Source organism: Vespa velutina, chromosome 25 (assembly GCF_912470025.1).
Source record: "Vespa velutina chromosome 25, iVesVel2.1, whole genome shotgun sequence".
Lineage (NCBI taxonomy): Eukaryota > Metazoa > Arthropoda > Insecta > Hymenoptera > Vespidae > Vespa > Vespa velutina.
Window position 1 is genome coordinate 2152409 of NC_062212.1, and position 27822 is coordinate 2180230.

At 26.8% G+C, this 27822-nt stretch overlaps 3 protein-coding genes across 5 annotated transcripts; all 3 read left to right on the top strand.

Annotated features, from left to right (window-relative positions):
- The first annotated feature begins 1091 nt into the window (after positions 1 to 1091).
- Positions 1092 to 8116, top strand: LOC124957264 (odorant receptor 4-like). Of its 3 annotated transcripts, none has more exons than XM_047514122.1 (8): positions 1092 to 1139; positions 2747 to 3194; positions 4682 to 4854; positions 4936 to 4967; positions 5573 to 5672; positions 7307 to 7417; positions 7496 to 7651; positions 7760 to 8116. In XM_047514122.1, the coding sequence occupies exons 1-8, from the start codon at positions 1119 to 1121 to the stop codon at positions 7808 to 7810; spliced, it is 1092 nt and encodes a 363-aa protein (XP_047370078.1). In that variant the 5' UTR covers positions 1092 to 1118; the 3' UTR covers positions 7811 to 8116. The 3 variants fall into 3 exon arrangements, with proteins under 3 accessions (XP_047370078.1, XP_047370077.1, XP_047370079.1); XM_047514123.1 differs by having other exon boundaries at positions 1099 to 1139; positions 2747 to 2793; positions 2886 to 3194; positions 4682 to 4967; XM_047514121.1 differs by having other exon boundaries at positions 4682 to 4967.
- Positions 8117 to 9732: 1616 nt separating this feature from the next.
- On the top strand, positions 9733 to 16604 carry LOC124957315 (odorant receptor 13a-like). Its single transcript, XM_047514257.1, has 7 exons — positions 9733 to 9833; positions 11417 to 11864; positions 13361 to 13646; positions 14202 to 14301; positions 15897 to 16007; positions 16086 to 16241; positions 16351 to 16604. The coding sequence occupies exons 1-7, from the start codon at positions 9813 to 9815 to the stop codon at positions 16399 to 16401; spliced, it is 1173 nt and encodes a 390-aa protein (XP_047370213.1). The 5' UTR covers positions 9733 to 9812; the 3' UTR covers positions 16402 to 16604.
- A 1500-nt stretch (positions 16605 to 18104) lies between these two features.
- LOC124957344 (putative odorant receptor 85d) lies at positions 18105 to 27786 on the top strand. The gene is made up of 8 exons (XM_047514318.1): positions 18105 to 18271; positions 18489 to 18599; positions 20856 to 21303; positions 23932 to 24217; positions 24742 to 24841; positions 27145 to 27255; positions 27337 to 27492; positions 27705 to 27786. The coding sequence occupies exons 2-8, from the start codon at positions 18579 to 18581 to the stop codon at positions 27753 to 27755; spliced, it is 1173 nt and encodes a 390-aa protein (XP_047370274.1). The 5' UTR covers positions 18105 to 18271; positions 18489 to 18578; the 3' UTR covers positions 27756 to 27786.
- The last annotated feature ends 36 nt before the right edge of the window (positions 27787 to 27822 follow it).

A 27822-nucleotide genomic window follows, 5' to 3' on the forward strand; every position in this document is an offset into this window, starting at 1 on the left:
TATACTAATAAATACGATAGAAAAAGTGAAGATAAATGTAAGTCATAAAAAAGAATATTAGCAAAAACATTTCCAGGTCGATATATGAATTAATTGAAATCATCGTAGAAAATATAATAAATAAAAACTATTAATGATATACAAAGAAGAAAAAATCGAAATTCATAAAAATCAAGTGTTTTTTTTGTGTTTTTCATACAAAAAACATAATTCATGTGAAAAAAGAATGAAAGGAAAAAGCTTAATGGATTGCACATAAAAATTAATAATCTCAAAATAAAGGAAAAGAGATTTCTTGCATGAAATTGAAAATTAAATCCAAAAGAAAAAATTTACTTTTCTACCCGGAAATCATGTACTTCTTGAAGTACTGCACTCGTCACTCCCCTAACTTGAAGACCACTAAACTAAAAAACAACGATAAGGACTACTTACGAATATATGTTTCCTTGAAGGAAAAATATTTTCCCTTAAACTACCACCATTAATTCTGTCAAAAACAATGTCGTTCCTTCGTCGTATTACGCCGAACTGAAAGCATAAAAGAAAAACGAAAATTACGATCGAACGAAAACTATTATAGACTGAAAACATTTTTATATTGCCGATAAACCGAAATACTTCGAACTATAGCCGCACGAAGAAAGGAAATTATACTGTAGGGGGAGATGCTACTTTTCTACTTCATATACATGATCACCCTCTTTCTTAAAAAAAAAAAAAGTGGGAGAAGAAAAAGTAAAAGGAAAAAGATAATAAAGAAAAAAATTTCAATGAGAAATAAATGCAATGAAGTTATAGCAACTTTTACATAAGGGTTGTGAAACAATGGGATGTCCTACGTGGTGAACCGAAGTGGTGAGAGCACATATTTTACGTATACTCCCCTACCACGATATCATCAACCTATAGTAATCGATGAGCGTAACAAAGTAGCAGTTTAACTCGTTGATGAAAACAGTTAGAGACGAGTTCTTTCTCAATATTTTTTTCGTCAACTTGAGATTAATTATTCAAGCAACCCCTACAGGCGTATACCAACTTTTTAAACGAAGTTTACCAGGGAGGACGCTCGACCGTTTTGCCGTCAGTCTGTCGCAAACCTTCGAAGAGATAAAATGGAAAAGGATAGCATAGAAGTAAGATCAAGAGCATGGTTTGCTTTTCTCTTATTTTGCGTTTTCTCTATTTTTTTTTTTTTTTTTCTAATTGCAGAACGACTTTCTTCCCGAAAATAAAGTGTCGTTGATATCATAAGTGTAGTGATTAGAAATAATTTTCCATCGATCAAAGTATGTCAAGTTTATTTCAATTGAAAATTATTTTTGCACAATTTTATTTGGGAATTAATAATTTTTTCTTATATATATTTTTCTTATCATGCAATTTCATTAATAACCGTGGATATATTATTAATTTTTCCTTATACTTCGCAGACAATTTTGTGACGTTTCAGTTGGTTTTTTTTTTCAAGTCTACAATCATAGCTTCATGTTGTATGTTTTTGATGTTTGATTTTTTCTTTTAAACTAAATAAATTTTTATATTTATTTATGCTCGTGAATATAGTTGAAAATGTGAACTAATGAGATTTAATAACTATATTGATTTCATTCGTTGAACGATCATCGTATGAAGTTTTTAACGGACAATATATCGAGTTTTCGAAACAATACGTTAAAAAATCTTTATCTCGGATACGCGGCAATTTTGAAAAAAGTTGTTCTAGCAAGTTTTATTTGATTGCAAAAATTGAAATATTATTTTATTTATCATTATTATTATGATTAAGTGGAAAGATTCAATGATATCTTAAAGTAAACTTTGTTGTTCAGTAAAGAAAATATTAAAAAAATTTTTTTTCTTTTTTTTTTAACAAAGATTGTTACCAGTATAAAAAAAACATAAGCTCGGATTTAGAAAAGTTGAAGTTAAGCTTGATTGGACTTCAAGATCGTTTAATAAATAGAAAAGAGAATGCAATAAGATGTCGTATTTATTATTAAACAAATTTTATGTGAATTATTTTTATCAAATATGTCGTGTTAACGAAATAAAAAATTAGTAACGCATTATTTATGTACCCATTATAAAGTAATAAAAAATGCATTGATAAGATGATAAAGTTATGCACATATATGTATATAAATTAATATATATAATTTACTTTTCGTAATACATAAATATTATTATTAAATATTTACATAATGAAATATTAATCTTGAATATTAAAATAAATGTAAAATATTAATGTTTAATAATAATAAGAACATTAATCAAATATTTCAAATAAAATACATAATTAAATAGAAATAAATATATTAAATAATACAATATATAGATACATATATATCATTTTTTGAGTGATTTAATTATAATAAAAAAATTGAATTAAATATAATATTATAAGAAATTTAAATCGATATAAACATAAATACGTTCATCTATATTAATAATCTATATATGCACATATATCATTATATTAATTATGAATATATAAATATATAATTTATACGTATATATATATATATATATATATATATATATATATATATATATATATATATATATATACATGTATATATGATATTATAAATAACAATATATGAATATATATGAGTATAATATATATACTAACTATAATACAATATATTTAGATTTATAATTAAATAATTAATCTATAACAAATCTAACATTAATCAACTGAAAATCTAACAAATTAATCAATTGAATGTTTTTAAAATAGGAATTAGAAATTGCCAACGTCCGAAGATCATTCATTTGGAGCTCAAGGTTCTTAAAATGCATGGGAATTTGGCCATTGAAGAACTACGTTCCGATATTTCTCTTCTTTTTCATATATCTTTCCATTCATTGTTCTTTAGCAATCGCTCAATTATTTTGGGCTCCAAAAACCTTGGAGAATGTCGTATCGAACGTAGCAGAAAATATTGCCTCAACAATGACACTTACAAAAATTACAATCACCAGAATGAACAGAGAAGCATTACGTGAATTATTCACAGAACTCGAGGAGTATTCACTGACTGAGAAATACGAAACTAAAGAGGAAAAACTGACATTCGTGAATTATACTAAATTACCTCCATATTTTATTATAATAATTACCTTTTCAATGACAGTGGCCGAATTATTGTATTATATGAATCGAGTTACCGAAGGAATTCAAATTGGTAATATATAATTTTTGTCTTCTTTCTTTCTTTCTATTATACTTTACATATTATCTATTAATTTCATTATGTTACTAAGTGTAATCCGACGATTATATTTTTTATGTATTTATTTATTTACTTATTATTGAATTAGTAAATGTATTCACACACATAAACAAATATTTGTGTACACACGCACTAGCATGCAATAATCGTTAATTCTTTTAAATATTTTTATAAGTAAATTAATTTCAATCTCCCGACGTTAAAAAAGAATATATACGCCATTGCATGTTGTTCTATTTTCTTTTGATAATTAACGCAACAACTGCAAAATAAAGCAACAATAAGTATATGATCTTTATGGATAAATGACGAGAGTCAATAAATGCTAATATTGGTACAAACAATAAGATCTAATCATTATTTAGACTTGATCCAATGATGCACAAAGTAAATGACCCATGGTATTCGATAATGATGTAATGAAATCATTGTCAAATTGAATCTGATCCATAATTGACAATGCGAGAAACTTTTGATACATTTAGGATTACTTGGTCGACAGTACAAAGACATCTTGATAAAACCAAAAATATATCTAATCGAGGTATTTGCATTCTGTATCAATTTGTCGAATACGAACTAATATCAACGAGAAAGAATTTGTACATCTTCACTGACCAGATAACGAAGTGACACAATCCTAAGCTTAATTGTTACCATAAATGAGAAATAAGTCCAATACAGCAGCTTGAATCAACACCAATCAATGACTTTCTCCGGAACTAACCAGCTGTACCTATATATAATCTAGGTCTGATATTGAATATCGTGCGTTTGATGGTATCCCACTGCCATAATTCATTTTGTATTACTATAAACAATTGCCAATGGTATTCACTGCCCACAATTAGAATAGTTACATAATGAATTGCTGAATAAATGTCGACATTAAATATCAACAATAAACGTGCAATATACTAATGAAAGAATCGGTCCATGAAAATAATGAACCAACTTAGCCAAGAAGTTTTAACGAATTCACTGTATTCATTCGATATAACGTCATTGGATTACCATTTGCTTTAAATTTATGGAATATTTCCTAAAAAATGAAATGTCTCGAAATGCCAGTAGCTTTCAGATTCATCTCGAATCATATTTCTCATCATGGCATGAATATTTTTATGAAAGTTGACTTAAAAATTTACAGAAAAAATGACAAAGTCGCAATTGATTTGAAAAGAATTAAAAAAAAAAATTGTACCCATCTGTATGTCTAACTTTAAATTAATTAATTAAATGAAAAATTACTTAAGGGTACACTGTATTATTACATGATTGAAATATGGTTTACCATTGTATCGAATATTAAGTCGATATGAATAATTGGAATATTTGTATTATTGAGCTAATCGAATGTATTTGTTCTTGTATCTTTTTGTAACTATTTTTCTTAAGAAAATTACTTTGGTTTCTTTTTCTCTGTTTCTGCTTTTCAGCAAAGCAAAACAATTCCATGGGTTATAAATTGCCGTATAGGACATTAGAAATCATGGATTTAAAGGACAGCAGGATTTATGCTTTGATATGCGCTTATCAACTAATACTCGTACCTGCTATCATATTAGGTTACGTAGGGTTCGACTGCATGTTCGTCAATTTGTCCATTCAAGTAATTGCACAGTTCTCAATATTATCCTGCAAAGTGAAATCAATATTAAATAATTCTAAAAATTATCGTGATGGTATGAAGAAACTTGTCTTACGACATTATCGATTGATAAGGTAAAATATAATTATATAAAAATAATTGATATATGTGTGTGTGTGTGTGTGTGTGTGTAAGTATATTTATAACCAATGATAAATTATTTTATTTTGAAGTTTAATAATAAATTTCTGCAGTTTATTTACAAACACACAAACACATATATATATTATATTTATGCAAGTTATTGCATTTTGTAACACAATATTACAAATTATCTCCTTTTCTCAATTATTTATTATTTATTATTTTGTTAATAAACAATTCCTTTTATGAATGGCTCGCTTCAACAATTTAGTTCTATCATCATTTATTTGTTATTATGTTATTTTATCATTTTTTATTTCCTATTCAATTATTTATTCATTATATTTTATTAATTAATTCAATATCTGTTCATTATTTTGTATTTATTATTATTTATTATTTGATTTCGTATTTATTAATTTCAATCATCTTCATGTCGTTGAATATATCAAAAATAAAAAAACATATTTTCTTCTAAATAAAATCATATTGATTTTTTTCATATTTCGTTTCAATAATGAAAATACAAACAGTACTAATGAACTCTTATCGTAATATTTTATTTTTTATATCTACATGAAATATAATATTTCAGATTGACGGAAAGATTGGAGAATAACTTTAATTTACCGATTATGCAGCAACTGTTTGGTACCACCATTCATATCTGTCTTTCCGGTTACTACGTATTGATGGTACAAATACATCAGGATATTTTCATTTTGTTTCTTTTTAACTAAATACATAACTCCGTAGTATAAAGAAACAAACATTTCTTTGCCCTTTTCTTTACTTTTCATTTATTTTTCACTAATCTACATAATTTAGTAAAATAAATTTTTTCTTGCTTGATAGGACATTCTTTAAAGATTAAATTAATTATTTTTTTTTCGTCAAAAAGTTATAAAGAATGGCGGAGAAACGAAATTCGCATGGATACAGGAAACAATTTGTTACTTCCGATAATTTCCATGACTATTTATTAAAAAGAAAGGAAATAATTTGATCATAAATAATTCTTAAAATATAAACGTAAAATAAGTTCTTATTCAGCCGAATTCTTGAAATTTTACGTTTATAAAAAATGGCGAACATTTTAATTTATCTTTTACTTTTTCTTGAGAAAAATCACACTTTCTTTTCTGTTCCAAAAAAAGAAGAATACGGCAAAAAAATCAAACTTTCAGAAAGACTTAAATGTGATGCAAATAATAAAGGAAATTTTTGAAGCCTCTCATTTTAGTATTTTTCAAGAAATTTCTAATATAATACATTTCAAGACATTTGAAGTTCCTTTTTACGAACAGCTAACATGTATTTTTGAAGATTCACATTGAATCATAGAATTCAAAACCACGTAATAAATATTCAATCGTCGAATGAAAGTTTAATTGTTATTAATATTCGTTTTTATAAAATTAGCAAGTTACTTTTGCAGTGTTTGCTGATCAAGTTCGGCCACAATTGTGCAAAAATTATTTTCTAGCATGGCAAAATGATAAACAAGCAGATCAATTTCCATACCTAACGATTCTATTAATTTGAAGATGGATGACATTCCTTGATTTTAAAAACAAGGAGCGATGTTCAATGAATCTTCTGTCTTGGAGGAGACAGTATTGACAGTTTAACCAGCTAAAGTCCCCATACAAAATGATTAAAACTTTCATTCGTATTTTCCGTAAATCCGTAAAGTCGATGTAGCAACGAAGTATCTTTACTTTAATCTTCATTAATATCCTTTAATTTCTTCAAAATGTTTTTCGATAAAGCTTTTATATTCATGATCAAAAATGTCTTATTCAATCTTTAGCATTTGCTTGTTACCAACTTCGCCATTATCCTGGATCCTGTAAACAATAATGATGTTCATTTGTAAATCTGTAATGGTGAAATATTGATCGTATTAGTTGTTTCTTCATCGAATTCTATTTTCTCGATGTAACTCCTGTAAATTTATTGTTAATGAATTTTACACACTGTTTTGCACGTCCCGTCTGTTGCAATTGTTATCAATTTTTTTTGTACAACTAACAAACTGTACAATATACGCTTGTACATACAAGTTTTCGGGAATTGCAATAAATTGAAAAACGATTGAATACTGGAATGAAATTGTATGTAAATGATACTGTTCTTCGATTTGTGACTATTATACGAGACAGTTACGTTATAATCATTATAACTCCGCCATTTTTTATAGATATCCTTCATAATGGTCTACATTCAGGAAATGTAAAAAACAAATTTTTTTCTTTTTTAATCCAATGTACGTCATCAATTTATATGATAAAACTTAATAGATTCTTTTCATTCTTTTCATTTTTAGAGTAAGGAAACGAAGGATAATTTACAATCGTTCTTGTTCTTTGTGTACATCTCTTCCGTGATATGCACTCTTTTTATTTACTGTTTCATCGGCGAATGTTTTATTCAGGAAGTAAATAAACTATCAATAATTTCTTGTACAATTGAAATATCAATTACCTCATTAATGTCATTTATTTTATTCCATTAGAGTTCCAATTTTGGTAATGCCATTTATAATTACAACTGGTATAACTTACCGGTAACAGAATCAAAATTTTTTCTTATTTGTATGACACGTTCGAAGAAGCCGCAATTTTTAACATCTGGCAAATTTGCGGTCTTGTCCTTGTCCATTTTCACGGACGTAAGTACACTATGATAGATTTTTTCTATTTTCAAGTTATGTTTCTTGCTATAACAATACAATTGTTTTTTTCCTTATAAATATTATTTATTTCTTTAATATTTGCAGATCCTCAAAACATCAATGGGATATTTATCGGTACTGCGAACATTTTTGTGAACAGAACTGATATGAAATGTATTATGTACTAAGAAATATCTTTTTTTTTTTTTCTTAAGTCGTATTCCCTCGTAGGAAGAGAAATTATTTGTGTATACATCGTTGACTTGTATCAGTGTTAATTATTAGTGTCAAAGAAAATATTAATACAATTTTAGGACTGTCGATCAAAACACTTAGTTTATTTCTTTATCAACAAAATTTGTATTAAAAACACCAGTTGTGTCATATTTTAAAATATACGGCCAATTATTTTTGATTCTATTGCTTTCCATACATATATGGGAGAAAGTAATAATAATATTAATAGGAAAAATATATTTATTAGAAAATTTGAAATAAATATGTATGTATATGTATAATTCGAAAAAGCATGTTACATAAGAGAATATATGTCTGTTAAAAGAAAAATTATTATAATTATTCATACGATTATCCAAACATAATTAATCAATTTTATCGAAGTTAACAATATGCATGAGACCAATTTGTTTTTCTTTTTTAGTTATTTTTGTTTTTTAATATATTACGTATTCGTGCAACAACAAAATTGATATTGACAAAAATGTTCTTTTCTCTTTACTTATATGAAAACCGAATGAACTTTCTGATATTATGGAAATATCATCTATATTTGTCGAGATACTGCAGTTTTATGCATTTATTGCAAGAAATCTGTTTAAAATTATTATGGAAATATAATTGCATTTCAATAATCAATATACAAAATCGATTATTGGACGATATCGTTCGATTAATTGATTGTAAAAATGATAAGTGCTAAATTCACTATTGGCAAAATTTATAATATATTTTGATTATTCCAACATCAAAATGTACAAACATTTACATTACATTTTGAATATAATTAAAATTGTGTAAACTAATAAATATGAAAGAAAAAGTAAAGATAAATATAATTCTGAAGAAAAAATATTAACAAAAACATTTCTTGGTTGATATATGAATTAATTGAAATCATCGTAGAAAATATAATAAATAAATACTATTAATGGTATATAAAAAAAAAAAAAAATCGAAATTCATAGAAATCAAGTGATACATACAAAAAACATAATTAATGTGAGAAGATAATAAAAGTAAAATTTAGGGAAATATAGAGATTAATGGATTGCAAATAAAGATTATTAATTTGAAAATAAACGAAAAGAATTTTGTGTAAAATTGATAATTAAAAATAAAAGAATAAGTTTCCTTTTCTACCCGGAAATCATGTACTTCATGAAGTACTGTACTCGTCACTCCCCTAACTTGAAGACCACTAAACTAAAAGACAACGGTAAAGACTACTTACGAATACATGTTTCCGTGATGGAAAAATATTTTCCCCTAAACTACCACCATTAATTCAGTCACAACCAATGTCGTTCCTTCGTCGTATTATGCCGAACTGAAAGCATAAAAGAAAAACGAAAATTACGATCGAACGAAAAGTATTATAGACTGAAAACATTTTTATATTGCCGATAAACCGAAATACTTCGAACTATAGCCGCACGAAGAATGGAAATTATACTGTAGGGAGAGATGCTACTTTTCTACTTCATATCCATGATCACCCTCTTTCTTAAAAAAAAAAAAAAGTGGGAGAAGAAAAAGTAAAAGAAAAAAGATAATTAGGAAAAAAAATTTCAATGAGAGGTAAATGCAATGAAGTTATAGCAACTTTTACATAGGGGTTGTGAAACGATGGGATGTCCTACGTGGTGAACCGAAGTGGTGAGAGCACATTTTTTATGTATACCCCTCTAACACCCTCCCAACAACCCACAGTAATCGATAAACTTAACGAAGTAACAGTTTAACTCGTTGATGGAAACAGTTAGAGACGAATTTTTTCCGAACATTTTTTTCGTCAACCTTAGATTAATTATTCAAGCAACCCTTTTATACCCCTATACCAACTTTTTAAACAAAGTTTACCAGGGAGGACGCTCGACTGTTTTGCCGTCAGTCTGTCGCAAACCTTCGAAGAGATAAAATGGAAAAGGATAGTATGGAAGTAAGATCAAGAGCATGGTTTGCTTTTCTCTTATTTTGTGTTTTCTCTATTTTTTTTTTTTTTTCTAATTGCAGAACGATTTTCTTCCCGAAAATAAAGTGTCGTTGATATCCTAAGTGTAGTGATTAGAAAAAATTTTCCATCGATCAAAGTGTGTCAAGTTTATTTCAATTGAAAATTATTTTTGTGCAATTTTATTTCGGAATTAATAATTTTTTCTTATATATATTTTTATTGTCATGCAATTTCATTTATAACCGTGCATATATTATTAACTTTTACTTATACTTCGCAGACAATTTTGTGACGTTTCAGTTGGTTTTTTTTTTTTCAAGTCTACAATCATGGCTTCATGTTGTCTGCTTTTGATGTTTGATTTTTTCTTTTAAACTAAATAAATTTTTATATTTATTTATGCTCGTGAATATGGTTGAAAATGTGAACCAATGAGATTTAATAACTATATTGATTTCATTCGTTGAACGATCATCGTATAAAATTTTTAACGGACAATATATCGAGTTTTCGAAACAATACGTTAAAAAATCTTTATCTCGGATACGCGGCAATTTTCAAAAAAATTGTTCTAGCAAGTTTTATTTGATTGCAAAAATTGAAATATTATTTTATTTATCATTATTATTATTATTAAGTGGAAAGATTTAATGATATCTTAAAGTAAACTTTGTTGTTTAGTAAAGAAAATATTAAAAAAATTTTTTTTCTTTTTTTTTTAGCAAAGATTGTTACCATTATAAAAAAAACATAAGCTCGGATTTAGAAAAGTTGAACTTAAGCTTGAATGGACTTCAAGATCGTTTAATAAATAGAAAAGAGAATGCAATAAGATGTCGTATTTATTATTAAACAAATTTTATGTGAATTATTTTTATCAAATATGTCGTGTTAACGAAATAAAAAATTAGTAACGCTTTGTATATGTACCCATTATAAAGTGATAAAAAATGCATTAATATGATGATAAAGTTGTGAACATATATGAATACAAATTAATATATATAATTTTTTTTTCGTAATATATAAATATTATTATTAAATATTTACATGAAAATATTAATTTTGAATATTGATGTATTCTAATATTTTAATATTTAATAAGAATCAAAACATCAATTGAATGATTCTAATTAAATACATAAGGATTTAAGTATATATAATAACAAAAGAGTATACAGATATATCTATTAATATTTTTTGTGATTATATTGTAATAAAAAAAATTATGGTGAATACGATCATGTTAAAATTATCAGAAATTAAAATCAGTATACATATAAATATGCATACACTATATATATGCATATATATAGTAATAATCTGTGTATGTATGCATATCGTTGTATTAATAATGAACATACAAATATATAATTTATATATATATATATATATATATATATATATATATATATATATATGTATATATGATATTATAAATAACAATATATGAATGTATAAGAATATATTATATATATTTACTATAATACAATGTATTTAGATGTATAATTAAATAATTCATCTATAAAAAATCTAACAAATTAATCGATTGAATGTTTTTAAAATAGGAAATGGGAATTGCCAACGTCCGAAGATCATTCATTTGGAGCTCAAGGTTCTTAAAATGCATGGGAATTTGGCCATTGAAGAATTACGTTCCGATATTTCTCTTCTTTTTCATATATCTTATCATTCATTGTTCTTTAACGCTCGCTCAATTATTGTGGACTCCAAAAACTTTGGAGAATGTCGTATCGAACGTAGCAGAAAATATTGCATTATCAATGACACTTACGAAAATTACAATCGCCAGAATTAACAGAGAAGCATTGCGTAAATTATTCACAGAAATTGAAGAGTTTTCATTGACTGAGAGATACGAAACTGAAGAGGAGAAGTTGACATTCGTGAATTATACTAAATTACCTCCATATTTTATTATAATAATTGCCTTTTCAATGACAGTAGTCGAAGTATTGTATTATACAAGTCGACTCATCGAAGGAATTCAACTTGGTAATATATAATTTTTGTCTTCTTCTTTTTTTTGTATGTGACATTATACTTTACATATTTTCTATTAATTCCTTTAGTCTACTAAGCGTAATCCGACGATTATATTTTTTATGAATTTATTTATTTACTTATTATTGAATTAGTAAATCTATTCACACACATAAACAAATACTTATGTACAGACGCACTAGGATGCAATAATCGTTAATTCTTCTAAATATTTTTAATAAATAAATTAATTTCGATCTGCCGACGTTAAAAAAGAATATATACGCCATTGCATGTTGTTCTATTTTCTTTTGATAATTAACGCAACAACTGCAAAATACAGCAACAATAAGTTTGTGATCTTTAGGGGTAAATAATGAGAGTCAATAAGTGCTAATGTTGGTACAAACAATATGATCTAATCATTACTTAGACTTGATCCAATGATGCTCAAAGTAAATGATCTATAGTATTTGATAATGATGTAATGAAATCATTGTCAAATTGAGTCTGATCCATAATTGACAATGCGAGAAACTTTTGATACATTTAGGATTACTTGGTCGACAGTACAAAGACACCTTGATAAAACCAAAAATATATCTAGTCGAGGTATTTGCATTCTGTATCAATTTGTCGAATACGAACTAATATCAACGAGGAAGAATTTGCACATCGCTATTGACCAAATAACAAAGTGATACAATCCTAAGCTTAATTGTTACCATAAATGAGAAATAAGTCCAATACAGCAACTTGAATCGACACCAATCAATGACTTTCTCCGAAACTAACCAGCTGTACCTATATATAATCTAGGTCTGATATTGAATATCGTGCGATTGATGGTATCCCACTGCCATAATTCATTTTGTATTACTATAACCAATTGCCAATGGTATTCACTACCCACAGTTAGAATAGTTACATAATGAATTGCTGAATAAATGTCGACATTAAATATCAACAATAAACGTGCAATATACTAATGAAAGAATCGGTCCATGAAAATAATGAACCAACTTAGCCAAGAAGTTTTAACGAATTCACTGTATTCATTCGATATAACATCATTGGATTACCATTTGCTTTAAATCTATGAAATATTTCATAAAAAATGAAATGTCTCGAAATGCCAGTAGCTTTCAGATTCATCTCGAATTATATTTCTCATCATGGCATGAATATTTTTATGAAAATATGACTTAAAAATTTACAGAAAAAATGACAAAGTCACAATTGATTTGAAAAGAATTAAAAAAAAAAATTGTACCCATCTGTGTGTCTAACTTTAAATCAATTAATTAAATGAAAAATTACTTAAGGGTACTCTGTATTATTACATGATTGAAATATGGTTTACCATTGTGTCGGATATTAAGTCGATATGAATAATTGGAATATTAGTATTAATGAGCTAATCGAATGTATTTGTTCTTGTATCTTTTAGTAATTATTTTTCTTAAGAAAATTACTTTGGTTTCTTTTTCTCTGTTTTTTCTTTTCAGCAAAGCAAAATAATTCCTTAAGTTATAAATTGCCGTATAGAACATTAGAAATCATGGATTTAAAGGACAGCAGGACTTATGCTTTGATGTGCGCTTATCAAGTAATATTCGTACCATGTATCGTATTAGGTTACGTAGGATTCGATTGCATGTTCGTCAATTTATCCATTCAAGTAATTGCACAGTTCTCAATATTATCCTGTAAAGTGAAATCAATATTAAATAATTCTAAAAATTATCATGAGGGTATGAAGAACATTGTACTACGACATTATCGATTGATAAGGTAAAATATAATTATATAAAAATAATTGATATATGTGTTTGTGTATGTGTGTGTAATTATATTTGTAACCAATGATAAATTATTTTATTTTGAAGTTTAATAATAAATTTCTTTAGTTTATTTACGAACACACAAACACATATATATATTTACGGACGTTATTGCATTTTGTAACACATTACAAATTTTATCATTTTTTCACATATTTATTAGTTGTTATTTTGTTAATAAATAATACCTTTTATGGATGGATCGCTTCAACAATTTAATTCTTTCATCATTTATTTATTATTTTTTTTTCCTATTCAATTATTTATTCACTATATTTTATTCGTTAATTCAATAACTGTCCATTATTTTGTATTTATTATTATTTATTAATTTCAATCATTTTCATGTCGTTGAATATATTAAAAATAAAAAAAATATTTTCTTCTAAATAAAATCATATTGATTTTTTTCTAATTTCGTTTCAATAATGGAAATACAAACAATAATAATGAACTCTATCGTAATATTTTATTTTTTATATCTATATGAAATATAATATTTCAGATTGACGGAAAGATTGGAGGATAACTTTAATTTACCGATTATGCAGCAAATTTTGGGTACCACCGTTCATATCTGTATTTCCGGTTACTTCGTACTGACGGTAAAAATCCATGCGAATATTTTCATTTTGTTTCATTTTAACGAAGTACATAACTTCGTAGCATAAAGAAACAAACATTTTTTTACCATTTCCTTTACTTTTCATTTATTTTTCACTGATCTACATAATTTAGTAAAATAAACTTTTTCTTGCTTGATAGGACTTTCTTTAAAGATTAAATTAATTATTTTTTTTCGTCAAAAACTTATAAAGAATGGCGGAGAAGCGAATTTCGCTTAAATATTGGAAACAATTTGTTACTTTCGATAATTTCCATGACTATTTATTAAAAAGAAAGGAAATAATTTCTTCATAAATAATTCTTAAAGTATTAAAATAAAATAAGTACTTACTCAGCCGAATTTTTGAAATTCTTTTACTTTTTCTTGAGAAAAATCACACTTTCTTTTTGTTCCAAAAAAAGAAGCATTCCGCAAGAAAGTCAAGCTTTTAGAAAGACTTAAATGAAATGCACATAATAATGGAAATTTTTGAACTCTCTCATTTCAGTATTTTTTAAGAAATTTCTAATATAACACATTTCAAGACATTTGACGTTTCCTTTTATGATCAGCTAACATGTACTTTTGAAGATTCACATTGAATCATCGGATTCAAAACTACGTAATAAATATTCAATTGTCGAATGAAAGTTTAATTGTTATTAATATTCGTTTTTATAAAATTAGCAAGTTACTTTTGCAGTGTTTGCTGATCAAGTTCGGCCACATTTGAGCAAAAATTATCTTCTAGCTTGGCAAACTGATAAACAAGCAAATCAATTTCCATACCTAAGGATTCTATTAATTTAAAGATGGATGACATTCCTTGATTTTAAAAACAAGGAGCGAAGTTCAATGAGTCTTCTGTCTTGGCGGAGACGGTATTGATAGTTTAACCAGCTAAAGTCCCCATACATAATGATTAAAACTTTCATTCGTATTTTCCGTAAATCCGTAAAGTCGATGTAGCAACGAAGTATCTTTACTTTAATCTTCATTAATATCCTTTAATTTCTTCAAAATATTTTTCGATAAAGCTTTTATATTCATGATCAAAAATGTCTTATTCAATCTTTAGCATTTGCTTGTTACCAACTTCGCCATTATCCTGGATCGTGTAAACAATAATGATGTTCATTTGTAAATCTGTAATGGTGAAATATTGATCGTATTAGTTGTTTCTTCATCGAATTCTATTATTCTCGACGTAACCCTTGTAAATTTATTGTTAATGAATTTTACACACTGTTTTGCACGTCCCGTCTGTTGCAATTGTTATCAATTTTTTTTGTACAACTAACAAACTGTACATATACGCTTGTACATACAAGGTTTCGGGAATTGCAATAAAATGAAAAACATTGAATACTGGAATGAAATTGTATGTAAATGATACTGTTCTTCGATTTGTGAGCAATAAACGACACAGTTACGTGATAATCATTATAACTCCGCCATTTTTTATAAATACCCTTCATAATGGTCTACATTCAGGAAATGTAAAAAACAAATTGATTTCTTTTTTTATCCATTGTACGTCATCAATTTATATGATAACATTTAATCGATTCTTTTCATTCTTTTCATTTTTAGGGTAAGGAAACGAAGGATAATTTAAAATCGTTCGTGTTCCTTGTGTACATATTTGCCGTGGTATGCACTCTTTTTATTTACTGTTTCATCGGCGAGTGTTTTATTCAGGAAGTAAATAAAATATCAATTATTTCTGACAAAATTGAAATATCAATTACCCGATTAATATCATTTGTTTTATTCGATTAGAGTTCTAATTATGGTAATGCCATTTATAATTACGACTGGTATAACTTACCGGTAACAGATTCGAAATTTTTTCTTATTTGTATGGCACGAACGAAGAAGCCACAATTTTTAACATCTGGCAAATTTGCAGTCTTGTCCTTGTCCATGTTCACGGACGTAAGTACACTATGATAGATTTTTTCTATTTTCAAGTTATGTTCCTTGCTGTAACAATACAATTGTTTTTTTTCCTTATAAATATTATTTATTTCTTTAATATTTACAGATCATCAAAACTTCTATGGGATATTTGTCGGTATTGAGAACATTTTTATAAACAGAACTAATGTGAAGTGGATTACGTAGTAACAAATTTTTTTTGTTTTTTCTTAATTCATCTTCCTTCGTAGAAAAACAAACGATTTGTTTTTACATTGTTAATTTGTATTAGCGTTATGAATTATATAAATACAATTCTATTCGATAAAAATTTTTAGTTTCTTTCTTTTTCAACAAAATTTGTATCAAATATAAGAGAACCGTGCCAGGTAGACCAGTTGTCTCATTTTTTTAATTAAATGGTCAATTATTTCCGATTTTATTAATTTCTATACTTATATGGGAGAAAGTAATAATAATGAAAAATTATATAACTATGTAATTCATATGTTACATAAGAGTATGGGGCCCACATGTGTCTGTTCAAAGAAAAATTATTATTATTATTTATATATATACGAATATCTAAGAATAATTAATCAATTTTTTCAAGGTTAACAATATGTATGAGCCCAACTTGTTTCTTTTTCATTTTTTTTTTTTTGATTATTATTGTTTTTTAATTTATTACGTATTTATGCAAAAACAAAATTGGTATTGACAAAAACATTCTTTTTTTTTTTTTACTTACATGAAAATCGCACGAACTTTCTGATCAACCACAGATATTATTTAAATATCGTCTATACTTATCCTAAATACTGCAGTTGTATGCATTTATTGTCAGTTATCTATTCAAAATTATTATAGAAATATTAATTGTTTTTAAATGTTGAATATTCAAGATTAATTATTGGACGATCTCATTCGCCAAACTTTGTTTGTAAGAATAAGTGCTGTATTCATTATCTGCAAAATTTATAAAGGATTAACATATTTTGATTATTTGAACATCAAAATGTGTATACATCCATGTTATATTTTACGAAAAATTAAAATTGAGTTAATTAATAAATAAGAATCATCTAACGAAATATAATATTTCGTTAGAAAAAGTGAAAACGAATGTTACTCGAAAAAAGGTATAAACGAAAACATTTCCATGTCGATAAATGATTACGTAAGAAGTATAATAAATAATAACGATTAATGATAAATAAAAATAAAATGAAAAATTTGCAAAAACAACGTCAAATCTCACGGAATCCAAAGAAAACGAAAAAAAAAAAAAAAAAAAAAAGAAAAAAAAGTATAATCAATTTGAGAAAATAGTGAAAGTATATAATTTCAGAAAATAAAGAGATTGTTCGGTTGCAAATGAAAAATAATAATTTAAAAATAAAGAGAAAGAATTCTTGTATGAAACAATTGATAATTAAAAAAAAAAAAAAAAAAAAAAAAAAAAAATAAAGAAAAATTTTCCTTTTTTTTCCAGAAATCATGTATGTCCTTAAAAAAGAACTATACTCGTTACAAGCTCTAACGTGAAAATCATTAAAATAAAGGACAAAACGTTAAAGACATTTAATTTCACCGCACGATTACTTACGAATACTTGTTTTCGATGAAGTAGAATAAAATTTTATTTTTTTAAAACCACCACCATAAATTCAGGCACATTCAATATCTTTCGTTCGTCGTATAACGCAGAACTAGAAGTAAAAAGAGAACAAAAGGACGATCGAATGAAAAGTTGTAAAGGGGTTGGAAACATTTTTATATTGACGGTAAACCGTTAAACTTTGAACTATGACCGAGCGAAGAAGGGTATTTATACCCAAGGTTATGAGGTTTTCTCTTTTCAAGCTATGATCACCCTCTTTAAAAAAAAAAAAAAAAAAAGAAGAAAAGAAGAAAGAAAAGACAGAAAAAGAATAAAGACAAAAATGGCAATAAATTTCAATGAAAGATAATTCAAATGGAATTATAAAAACTTTTATACGAGGGTTGTGAAACAAAGGGATGTCCTACGGTGGTGAACCGAAGCGGTGAGAGGACATTTTTTTATGTATACTCGAATACCCCTTCCATCCTTACCTCCTCCCAACCCCTCCTCCACCACTCGCGCTATCATCAACCACCCTTAATCGATGAACGTAACAAAGTAACAGTTTAACCCGTTAATGGAAGGGGTTTTAGAGACGAGTTATTTCTCAATATTTTTTTTTTCGTCGACTTGATATTAACTATTCACCCAACCTCTAGACGCATATAACAACTTTTCAAACGGAGTTTACCAGGGAGGACGATCGACTTTTTTGCCATCAGTTTATCGTGAACCTTCGAAAGTATAAAATGGGAAAGGACAGCATTGAAGTAAGATAAAAAGTTTTGGTTTCTTTTTCTTTTCCTTTTCTCTCTCTCTCTCTCTCTCTCTCTCTCTCTCTCTCTCTCTCTCTCGTCTCTCTATTTTTTTTCCTTTTTCTACCGTAGAACGAGTCTCGTGTCTGATATACGATTATCGATCACATTTATTTCAATTGGATATTATTTTCCTTGGATTTTATTAAGGAATTTATTTTTATTTCTTTCATGTATATTTACATGCAATTACGTTCCTATAACGTGCAGATATTATTATACTTTTTTATTCTTCATGTTATTGCACTTAAATGACAATTCTTAACGATGTTTCACTTATTTCTCTTTCTTTTTTTTTTGTTCTTTTCTCTTTTTTTTTTCTTTTTTTTGTTTTCTTTTTGTTTTCTTTTTTCTCTTCTTTTTTTCAAATAGACAATTATAATCTCGTTAGTTTGATTTTTGATCGTGAAGAATTATTTAATTAGACGAATAAAAATTGGAAAGAAAATAAATTTTCGTATTATTATTACCACGTGAATATAGTAAAATAATGAAACAATCCTATTTAATGATGATATTGTATTCATTCGTTGTTTAATCATCGAGGAAAATTTTTTACTGACAATTTTATTGGATTTTCAAAACGAAGTGTTAACAAATTTTTATCTCGGGAACATGATGTTATAAAAAAAAAAAAAAAAAGAAAAGAAAGAACAAAAATTATTCTAATAAAAATTATTTATTTTTAACGAGAGAGAGAGAGAGAGAGAGAGAAAGAGATATTATTGGATTTATTGAATTTTCAAAACGAAGTGTTAACAAATTTTTATCTCGGGAACATGATGTTATAAAAAAAAAAAAAAAAGAAAGAACAAAAATTATTCTATTAAAAATTATTTATTTTCAAAGAGAGAGAGAGATAGAGAGAGAGAGAGAGAGATTATTGGATTTTTAAAAAGAAGTGTTAACAAATTTTTATCTCGGGAACATGATGTTATAAAAAAAAAAAAAAAAAAAAAAGAAAGAACAAAAATTATTCTAATAAAAATTATTTATTTTTAACGAGAGAGAGAGAGAGAGAGAGAGAAAGAGATATTATTGGATTTATTGGATTTTCAAAACGAAGTGTTAACAAATTTTTATCTCGGGAACATGATGTTATAAAAAAAAAAAAAAAAAGAAAGAAAGAACAAAAATTATTCTAATAAAAATTATTTATTTTCAAAGAGAGAGAGAGATAGAGAGAGAGAGAGAGAGAGATTATTGGATTTATTGAATTTTCAAAACGAAGTGTTAACAAATTTTTATCTCGAGAATATGATGTTATAAAAAAAAAAAAAAAAAAAAAAAGAAAGAACAAAAATTATTCTAATAAAAATTATTTATTTTCAAAGAGAGAGAGATAGAGAGAGAGAGAGAGAGAGAGAGAGAGAGAGAGATTATTGGATTTTTAAAACGAAGTGTTAACAAATTTTTATCTCAAGAATATGATGTTATAAAAAAAAAAAAAAAGAAAAAGAAAGAACAAAAATTATTCTAATAAAAATTATTTATTTTCAAAGAGAGAGAGAGATAGAGAGAGAGAGAGAGAGAGATTATTGGATTTATTGAATTTTCAAAACGAAGTGTTAACAAATTTTTATCTCGAGAATATGATGTTATAAAAAAAAAAAAGAAAAAAGAAAAAAGAAAGAACAAAAATTATTCTAATAAAAATTATTTATTTTCAAAGAGAGAGAGAGAGAGAGAGAGATTATTGGATTTATTGGATTTTTAAAACGAAGTGTTAACAAATTTTTATCTCGAGAATATGATATTATAAAAAAAAAAAAAAAAAAAAAAAAATAAGAAAAAGAACAGAAATTATTCTAACAAGAATTATTTATTTTCTACGAAAGAGAGAGAGAGAGAGAGAGAGAGAGAGAGAGAGAGAGAGAAAGAGAGATATTAAAGTATTTATTGTTATCTATTTAATGTAATGTTTCGAATTAACTTCAACGGTCTACTTCATTTCTCTATAAAAAAAAAAAAAAATGTTTCGATTAAGAAAACTTATTTGTTTTTTTTTCTTTTGTCCTTTTTTCTATTGAAATATATATATCCATTATAAAAGTATTATATATTCCGAAAAGAGTTGACCTTGAAATATACATATTGAAATATATATTACATTAATTGTAATAAAATGCATTCAGAATCTTGATGTAACAATATCAATCGAAAATTTATTTAGTTCATATTAATCAATTAGATTTTTATTTTTCATTATAGGAAATAGGAATGACCAACATCTTGAAATCATTCAATTGGAACACAAGGCTCTTAAAATGTGTAGGAATTTGGCCATTGGAGAACAACGATCTAATTTTTTTCTTCTTCTTCATATATCTTTCAATTCACTGTTCTTTAACATTCGCACATTTAATTTACGCTCCAAAAACCATCGACATTGTTATATGTAACATAGCGGAGAATATTATGCTAACGATGACGCTAACGAAGATAACAATCATTAGAATCAACAAAGAATCATTGGGTAAATTGTTGATGGAAATAAAAGAGTTTACACTTTCTGAGAAATACAATAGTATAGAGCAAAAAGTGATATTACTGAAGTATACTAAATTACCGCCACGTTTTATACTAACAGCGGTTATTTTAATGACAATATCTGCTTCATTGTATTATGTGAATGGAGTTAACATTGGAGTACAAATTGGTAATTCCAAAAATTTTCTTCTTTTTTTTTTTTTCTCTCTTTTTTTATACGTCCACCGTTATCACATTTTTCACATTAATTCCTTCATGGAGCATCGACCTTTGTAGTTTGTCAAATATTCCTTTGTTTTCTTTAATTTATTCATTGAATTATTATTAGACGTATCTATGTACACAAATACAGAACACAAGCAACAATCGTAATAATACAAAACTTGTACAATATATACGGGTACGTTTCTAATGTCAATAAGTGCGTCAGTGTTGGTTTAAAAAATTTTATTTAATTTAATTCGATGATATGCAAAATGGACGATCAGCAGAATTTGATAATGATGTTTTAAAACTACAGCTTAAGTCGGATCCAAGATTGATAGTGCCAGAAACAGTTGATACATTTGAGATTATTTGATTGGCAATACAAAGACAACTTCATGAAATAGAAAAGATATATCTAGTCGAGGTATTTGTATTCCGTATCAATTGTCGAATACGAATTAACATTAGCAAGAAAGAATTTGCACATCGTTATTTACCAGACAACGAAGTGATCCAATTTTAAGCTTAATCGTTACCGTAGATGAGAAATGGGGTCCTATAGAGCAATTTGAAACGATATCAATCAAAGGCTTTCTCTGGGACCAACCAGCTGTATCCACATCTAAATCAGATTTGACATTGAACAAGATGCTATCGTGCGTTTGATGGTACCGCAACGACATAATTCATTTTGGATTGTCATAATCAATTGCCGTTGATGTTTATTATCCACAATTAGAACGATTACATAACAAGTTGTTAATAAAATGGTTGACATTGGTTAACAATAAACGTGTCATAACGCAACATACTAATGATGGAATCCGTGCAGCAAAAAAACAACTCAAAAAAATAATAAACCAACATTGTTAGAAAGTTTTACCGAATTCACCATATTCATTCGATATTACACCATCGAATTATCATTTATTTTATCATCTATGGAATATTTCATTGAAAATAAAATGTCTCGAAGTATCAGTGAATTTATAGCTTTTATCGCAGCACGCACATTTTCATGAGAATGAAATTGAATATTTACAGAAGAAATGGCAAATACGCTATTGATTAGAAAACATTGGGTGGTTCGGAAAGTAATTTCATTTTTTCCCAACAGAGAATTTAATTGTATTTTTTTGCACCCAACTTCACACTTAAACCGCATAATCATTATATGTTTTGAGAGCTGATATAGCAAGGCTTGTGTGTGAAAAAGTCCAATTGATTCTACGCAGTAGTTTTTGGTTGGTGCCCTTTTAAATATGGAGAGCAATATGCAACATTTTTGTCATATTTTACTATTTTTCTATAGAAAAGGTAAAAATGCTGTTCAAGTCAGAAAGAAATTAACCGATGCGTATGGAGAAGATGTGTTGACAGTACGCCAGTGCTAGAACTGATTTGCAAAATTTCGATCCGGCAATTTTGATGTCGAAGATGCACCACGTTCTGGAAAGCCGGTTGAAGCTGATAAAGACACGATAAAGGCATTACTTGATGCAATCCGGCGACTAACAACACGTGAAATCGGTGAGAGTTTAAATTTATCAAATTCGACTGTTTATGACCACTTGAAAGGCCTGGGTTTAACCCCGAAGCTCGATATATGTCTGTGAATCGCTTCTCAAACGTCACGAAAATGATCCATTTTTGAAGCGCATCATTACTGGGGACGAAAGATGGGTTGTATATAACAATGTCAAACGAAAGAGATCATGGAGCAAAAAAGATGAACCGGCTCAAAGCATTTCCAAAGCCAATATCCATCAAAAAAAGGTGATGCTGTCTGTTTGGTGGAATTTTAAAGGAATCATTTTTTTTTTGAGATTTTACTGGATAACACAACAATTAATTCGGAAGTCTACTGTCATCAGCTGGACAAACTGAATGATGCACTTCGACAGAAAAGGCCAGAATTAATCAACAGAAAAGATGTAGTGTTCCACCAAGATAATGCGAGATCTCATACAAGTTTGGTCTCTCGTCAAAAACTTTTACAGCTTGAATGGAATACAATGCCACATCCACCATATTCTCCAGATCTGGCACCTTCGGATTATTATTTGTTCCGGTCACTGCAAAATTTTTTAGACGGTAAAACCTTCACTTCAAATGAGGAAGTCAAAAACCATCTCGATCAGTTTTTTGCCAGCAAAGATCAAAAATTTTACGAGCGTGGAATCATGCTACTACCAGAAAGATGGCAAAAGGTATTGGACCAGAATGCCCAATATATAATTTAATAAAATATTTGTTCATTATACGAAAATTTTCTTTCATTTTCACAAAAAAAAAAAAAAACGAACTGACTTTCCGAATAACCCAATAATAAAAAAAAAAGAAAAGAAAAATTGTATGTGCGTGTCTAATTTTAAATTAATCGATTACTTATAAGTTACCTCGTAATATTATACGAATAACATGCTTTAACATTGTATCGAACATTAAGTAGATATGAATATTTTGGAATATTCGTTTTAATCGACGAATCGATTGTCCTGTTTTCGCATTGTTTCAGAAATTTTTTTCTTAAAAAAAAAAAAAAAAAAAATTATTCTTTTTTCCTTCCTTGTGTTTTTTATTTTTTCAGCAAAACAAAACAATTCCATGGGTTATCAGTTGCCATACAAAACATTACAAATTATCGATTTACGGGACAGCAGGATTTACGCTTTAATTTGTGCTTATCAAACAATGGTCGTACCTTCTATAGTTTTTGGTTACGTAGGAATCGATTGCATATTCGTCAATTTGTCCGTTCTAGTAATCGCACAATTCGCCATATTGTCCGATAAGGTGAATGAAGCGTTAAATAATTCGGAAAATTGTCATGATGGTATTAAGGAACTTGTATTACGACATTATCATTTGATAAGGTAATGTATCATATCATTATATAAAATCAGTTAATATTTATATAAACAATGGTATGTTTTTTTCTTTATAAAATTATTTACTAATTTTTTTGTTTTTTATTATAATTCTTCTTTCGTTATTTATATATATATATATATATATATATATATATATATATGATTTATATTTCATTATTAATAAATGATTTTTCGAAAATTGCTTGTTATTTTATTTGAATTATTTAATGTTATTAATTCAATTATATATTTATTTTCTTTTATAAATATCATTTAATAGTTTTTTAATTATTTCTTATCTGTCATTTCATTATTTATTTATTATATAATTACGTATTTATTAATTGTAACTTTTTATATATCATAAAAGTATATTGAAAATAAATACAGATTAAATTTCACTGTCGATAACTTTACAAATTTATTTCTTTTTTTTTTCGAATTTTCTTAATAATTGAAAAACAAACAAATATAACGGACTCTATCGTGTAATATTACATTTCTAATATTTACATGAAATATTTCAGATTGGCGGAAAAATTGGAGGATAACTTTAATATCGTGATCATGCAACAATTGTTGGGTACCATCATCCATCTTTGTATTTCCGGTTATCATCTACTGATGGTATACAAACATGCGAATAATTGAGCCGTTTATTTTGAAAGTGGCCTAACTCCATTTGTCAATTTTTTCCGGTTGCCATAATTACATGTACAACTTTATGTTATTTATCAGTAAAGCATTTCAAATTGTTTATATTCCGAGCAAATACGATAATTCTTGACACATAAGTTTTCAGAGTTAATTCAATAATTGAACCGTATAGTTTGAAAGTGGCCTAACTCCATTTATACTTATAAGAAATAGTAACTAATGATTTAAAAAAAAATCGAAAAAGAAACAGAATTATAGAATAATATTCGTCTTAAAAAAAACACACACACACACATTATAGAAAGACAGCTTACAGTGACATATGTGCCGGGCAAAATAGAAACATTAAAGTAGCTTTAATGTGGTTAAAAATTGTCCGAACTTTGGAAAATAATGTGAAAATCATAGATCACAAATTTTTAATATCAGGACATTCGTTTTTACCAAATGATAGAGATTTTGGCGTGGTAGAAATGTTATTAAAAAAAAATAATTTACTGTTCGTTCCCCAAGATTATTACAAGATTATTAAAAAGTGTCGGAAAGGTAATAACTTTATTGTAAATGAAATGATACAAGAAGATTTTTTATTAACAAAATTATTAGAAGACGCAATTCTTAAAAGCGTAAAGAATTCTGATGGAGAATCAATAAATTGGTTAAAAATATGTTGGACGCATATCGCAAAATATCAAACGCAAACCCTTAAATATCTCGATTTGAAGATAAATGGACTTAGGCCACTTACAAAATAAACCGCTCAATTATTCTTTTCTTTTTCATTTTAAGGACGTACATAACATTTCTATAATTTTTTTTTTCCTTTTTGACAAATCTACAATTATTTATTTGATCAAACTTCGTTTCTGATGGAACAAATTGAAAAGATACAATTGCAAAGTTTTCTCAATTAAAAGTAATGAAAAATGGCGAATGAACAGACAATGATTTTTTTACATGACGTAAACGAATGAAAAGAATGCATCAATTATGATAATTCTCAGGTCTATCGATTAAAATAAAAATAAAAAATAATTTACTCTGAAAATATAAGAATAAAACGAGTTTTACTCCAGGCGAAATTTGAAAATGATATTTTTATACAAAATGACGGACGCTTACAGTTTTCATTTTTTATTGTTTTTGAAAAGAATTGCTCTTTCGTCTTTTTATGAAAGAAGAAGAAGAAAAAAAAAAAAATACTTCGGAAAGAAAATCGAGCCAACAGAAAGTCTTAAATTTAATACAGATAATGATCGAAAAAAAATTCAAATCTCTTTTAGTTTTCAAATCTCTTTAGATTAATTCAAAAGAAATTTGATACGAATTTCGAAATTTACCAATTACGAAAAAAAAAAAAAAGAAATAACAGATCTGAAGTTTCCTATTACATTTACAAACAAATAACAATTATTTTTATATACTCGCAATGAATCAACGATTCCAGGACGATGTAATGAATTTTCAATCGTCGAAAAAAATTTTAATTGGTATTAATGTTCGTGTTTTTGAAATAAGCAAACCTTTTTTTTGCAGCTTTTTGCGAGTCAAGTTCAACAATAGTTGTGCGAGATTTATTTTCTTATATGGCATACTGATGAACGAGCAAATCAATTTCCATATTCAACAGTTGCATTATTTCAAATAGGATCTGCAATCGGATCATTAATTCGTATTTTTCGTAATTCCGCAAAATCGACGTAGCTACAAAATATTCTTACTTTGTTCCTCATTGATTTGAATTTCTCCAAAACGTTTTTCAATAAAAACTTTATATTCATAATTAAAATTATCTTATTCAATCTTTGCATTTTCTTTGTTACCAACTGTTCTATGATCCTGAATCGCGTAAATATTAATGATGTATAGAATGATCATTTGTTAAACTAAATGATGTGAATGATGAAATATTTAATGATGATTGTGAATAATGAAATGTTTACCGAATGAGTTTGTCATTATATCTATTTTTTTTCCCGATAGATCCTTTGTGAATTTATTATGATTCAATTTTTATACTACGCGTTAGATTCTTCGTACATTGCAATCGTTATCAATTCTTTTCATCAGTAATAGCAAACTTTTTATAATTCCGCCATTTTTGATGGATATCATTCATAATTATTTGCATTCAGAAATTTTTTTGTTTCCAAAAAATAAAATCATTTTGTTTCCAAAAAATGTCATGTACAACCTTAATTAATATGGTAACATCTAATCTATGCTGTTTTTTTTTTTTTTATTTTCTTCTTTTTTTATTTTTTTACTTTTAGAGTAAAGAATCGAAAGATAGTTTAACATTGATCCTGTTCATATTGTACGGCTTTTGCGTGATGGGCACACTTTTTATTTACTGTTTCATCGGTGAATGTCTTATTCAAGAAGTAAATAAAACGATTTATCTTAATAATATCTTGATTGAATTATCAATTGTCATATTAATGTCATTCGTTTTATTCAATTAGAGTATCAATTTTGGTAATGCCATTTACAATTACGACTGGTATAACTTATCGTCGATGGAATCCAAATTTTTTCTTATTTGTATGATACGAACCAAGAAGCCGCTATATTTAACTTCTGGTAAATTTGTCATCTTGTCCTTGACCATTTTCACAGATGTAAGTACACTTAGAATGAGTTTCTTTTTTTATTTTTACATTATATTATTGGCTGCAACAATACATCTATATTATTATTATTATTATCGTTATTATTATTATTGTTATTATTATTATTATCGTTATTATTATTATTATCGTTATTATTATTATTATCGTTATTATTATTATTATCGTTATTATTATTATTATTTATTTGATAATATTTTCAGATCGTCAAATCTTCGATGGGATACTTATCGGTACTACGTACGTTTTTATGAAATGGACAAAAGTGAGATGTAGTAACAATTCGTTTTTTTTTTTTTTTTTATTTCTTTTTTACGATTT

Excerpts from the sequence above, each read along its gene's own strand:
- LOC124957264 (XM_047514121.1), top strand. The coding sequence starts at position 1,119 with ATGGAAAAGGATAGCATAGAA. Across the intron at positions 3,195-4,681 it reads TACCGAAGGAATTCAAATTG|CAAAGCAAAACAATTCCATG; the intron begins GTAATATATAAT and ends TCTGCTTTTCAG. Across the intron at positions 7,652-7,759 it reads CCTTGTCCATTTTCACGGAC|ATCCTCAAAACATCAATGGG; the intron begins GTAAGTACACTA and ends TAATATTTGCAG.
- LOC124957315 (XM_047514257.1), top strand. The coding sequence starts at position 9,813 with ATGGAAAAGGATAGTATGGAA. Across the intron at positions 9,834-11,416 it reads TGGAAAAGGATAGTATGGAA|GAAATGGGAATTGCCAACGT; the intron begins GTAAGATCAAGA and ends TTTTTAAAATAG. Across the intron at positions 14,302-15,896 it reads CCGGTTACTTCGTACTGACG|GGTAAGGAAACGAAGGATAA; the intron begins GTAAAAATCCAT and ends TTTCATTTTTAG.
- LOC124957344 (XM_047514318.1), top strand. The coding sequence starts at position 18,579 with ATGGGAAAGGACAGCATTGAA. Across the intron at positions 18,600-20,855 it reads TGGGAAAGGACAGCATTGAA|GAAATAGGAATGACCAACAT; the intron begins GTAAGATAAAAA and ends TTTTCATTATAG. Across the intron at positions 24,218-24,741 it reads CGACATTATCATTTGATAAG|ATTGGCGGAAAAATTGGAGG; the intron begins GTAATGTATCAT and ends GAAATATTTCAG.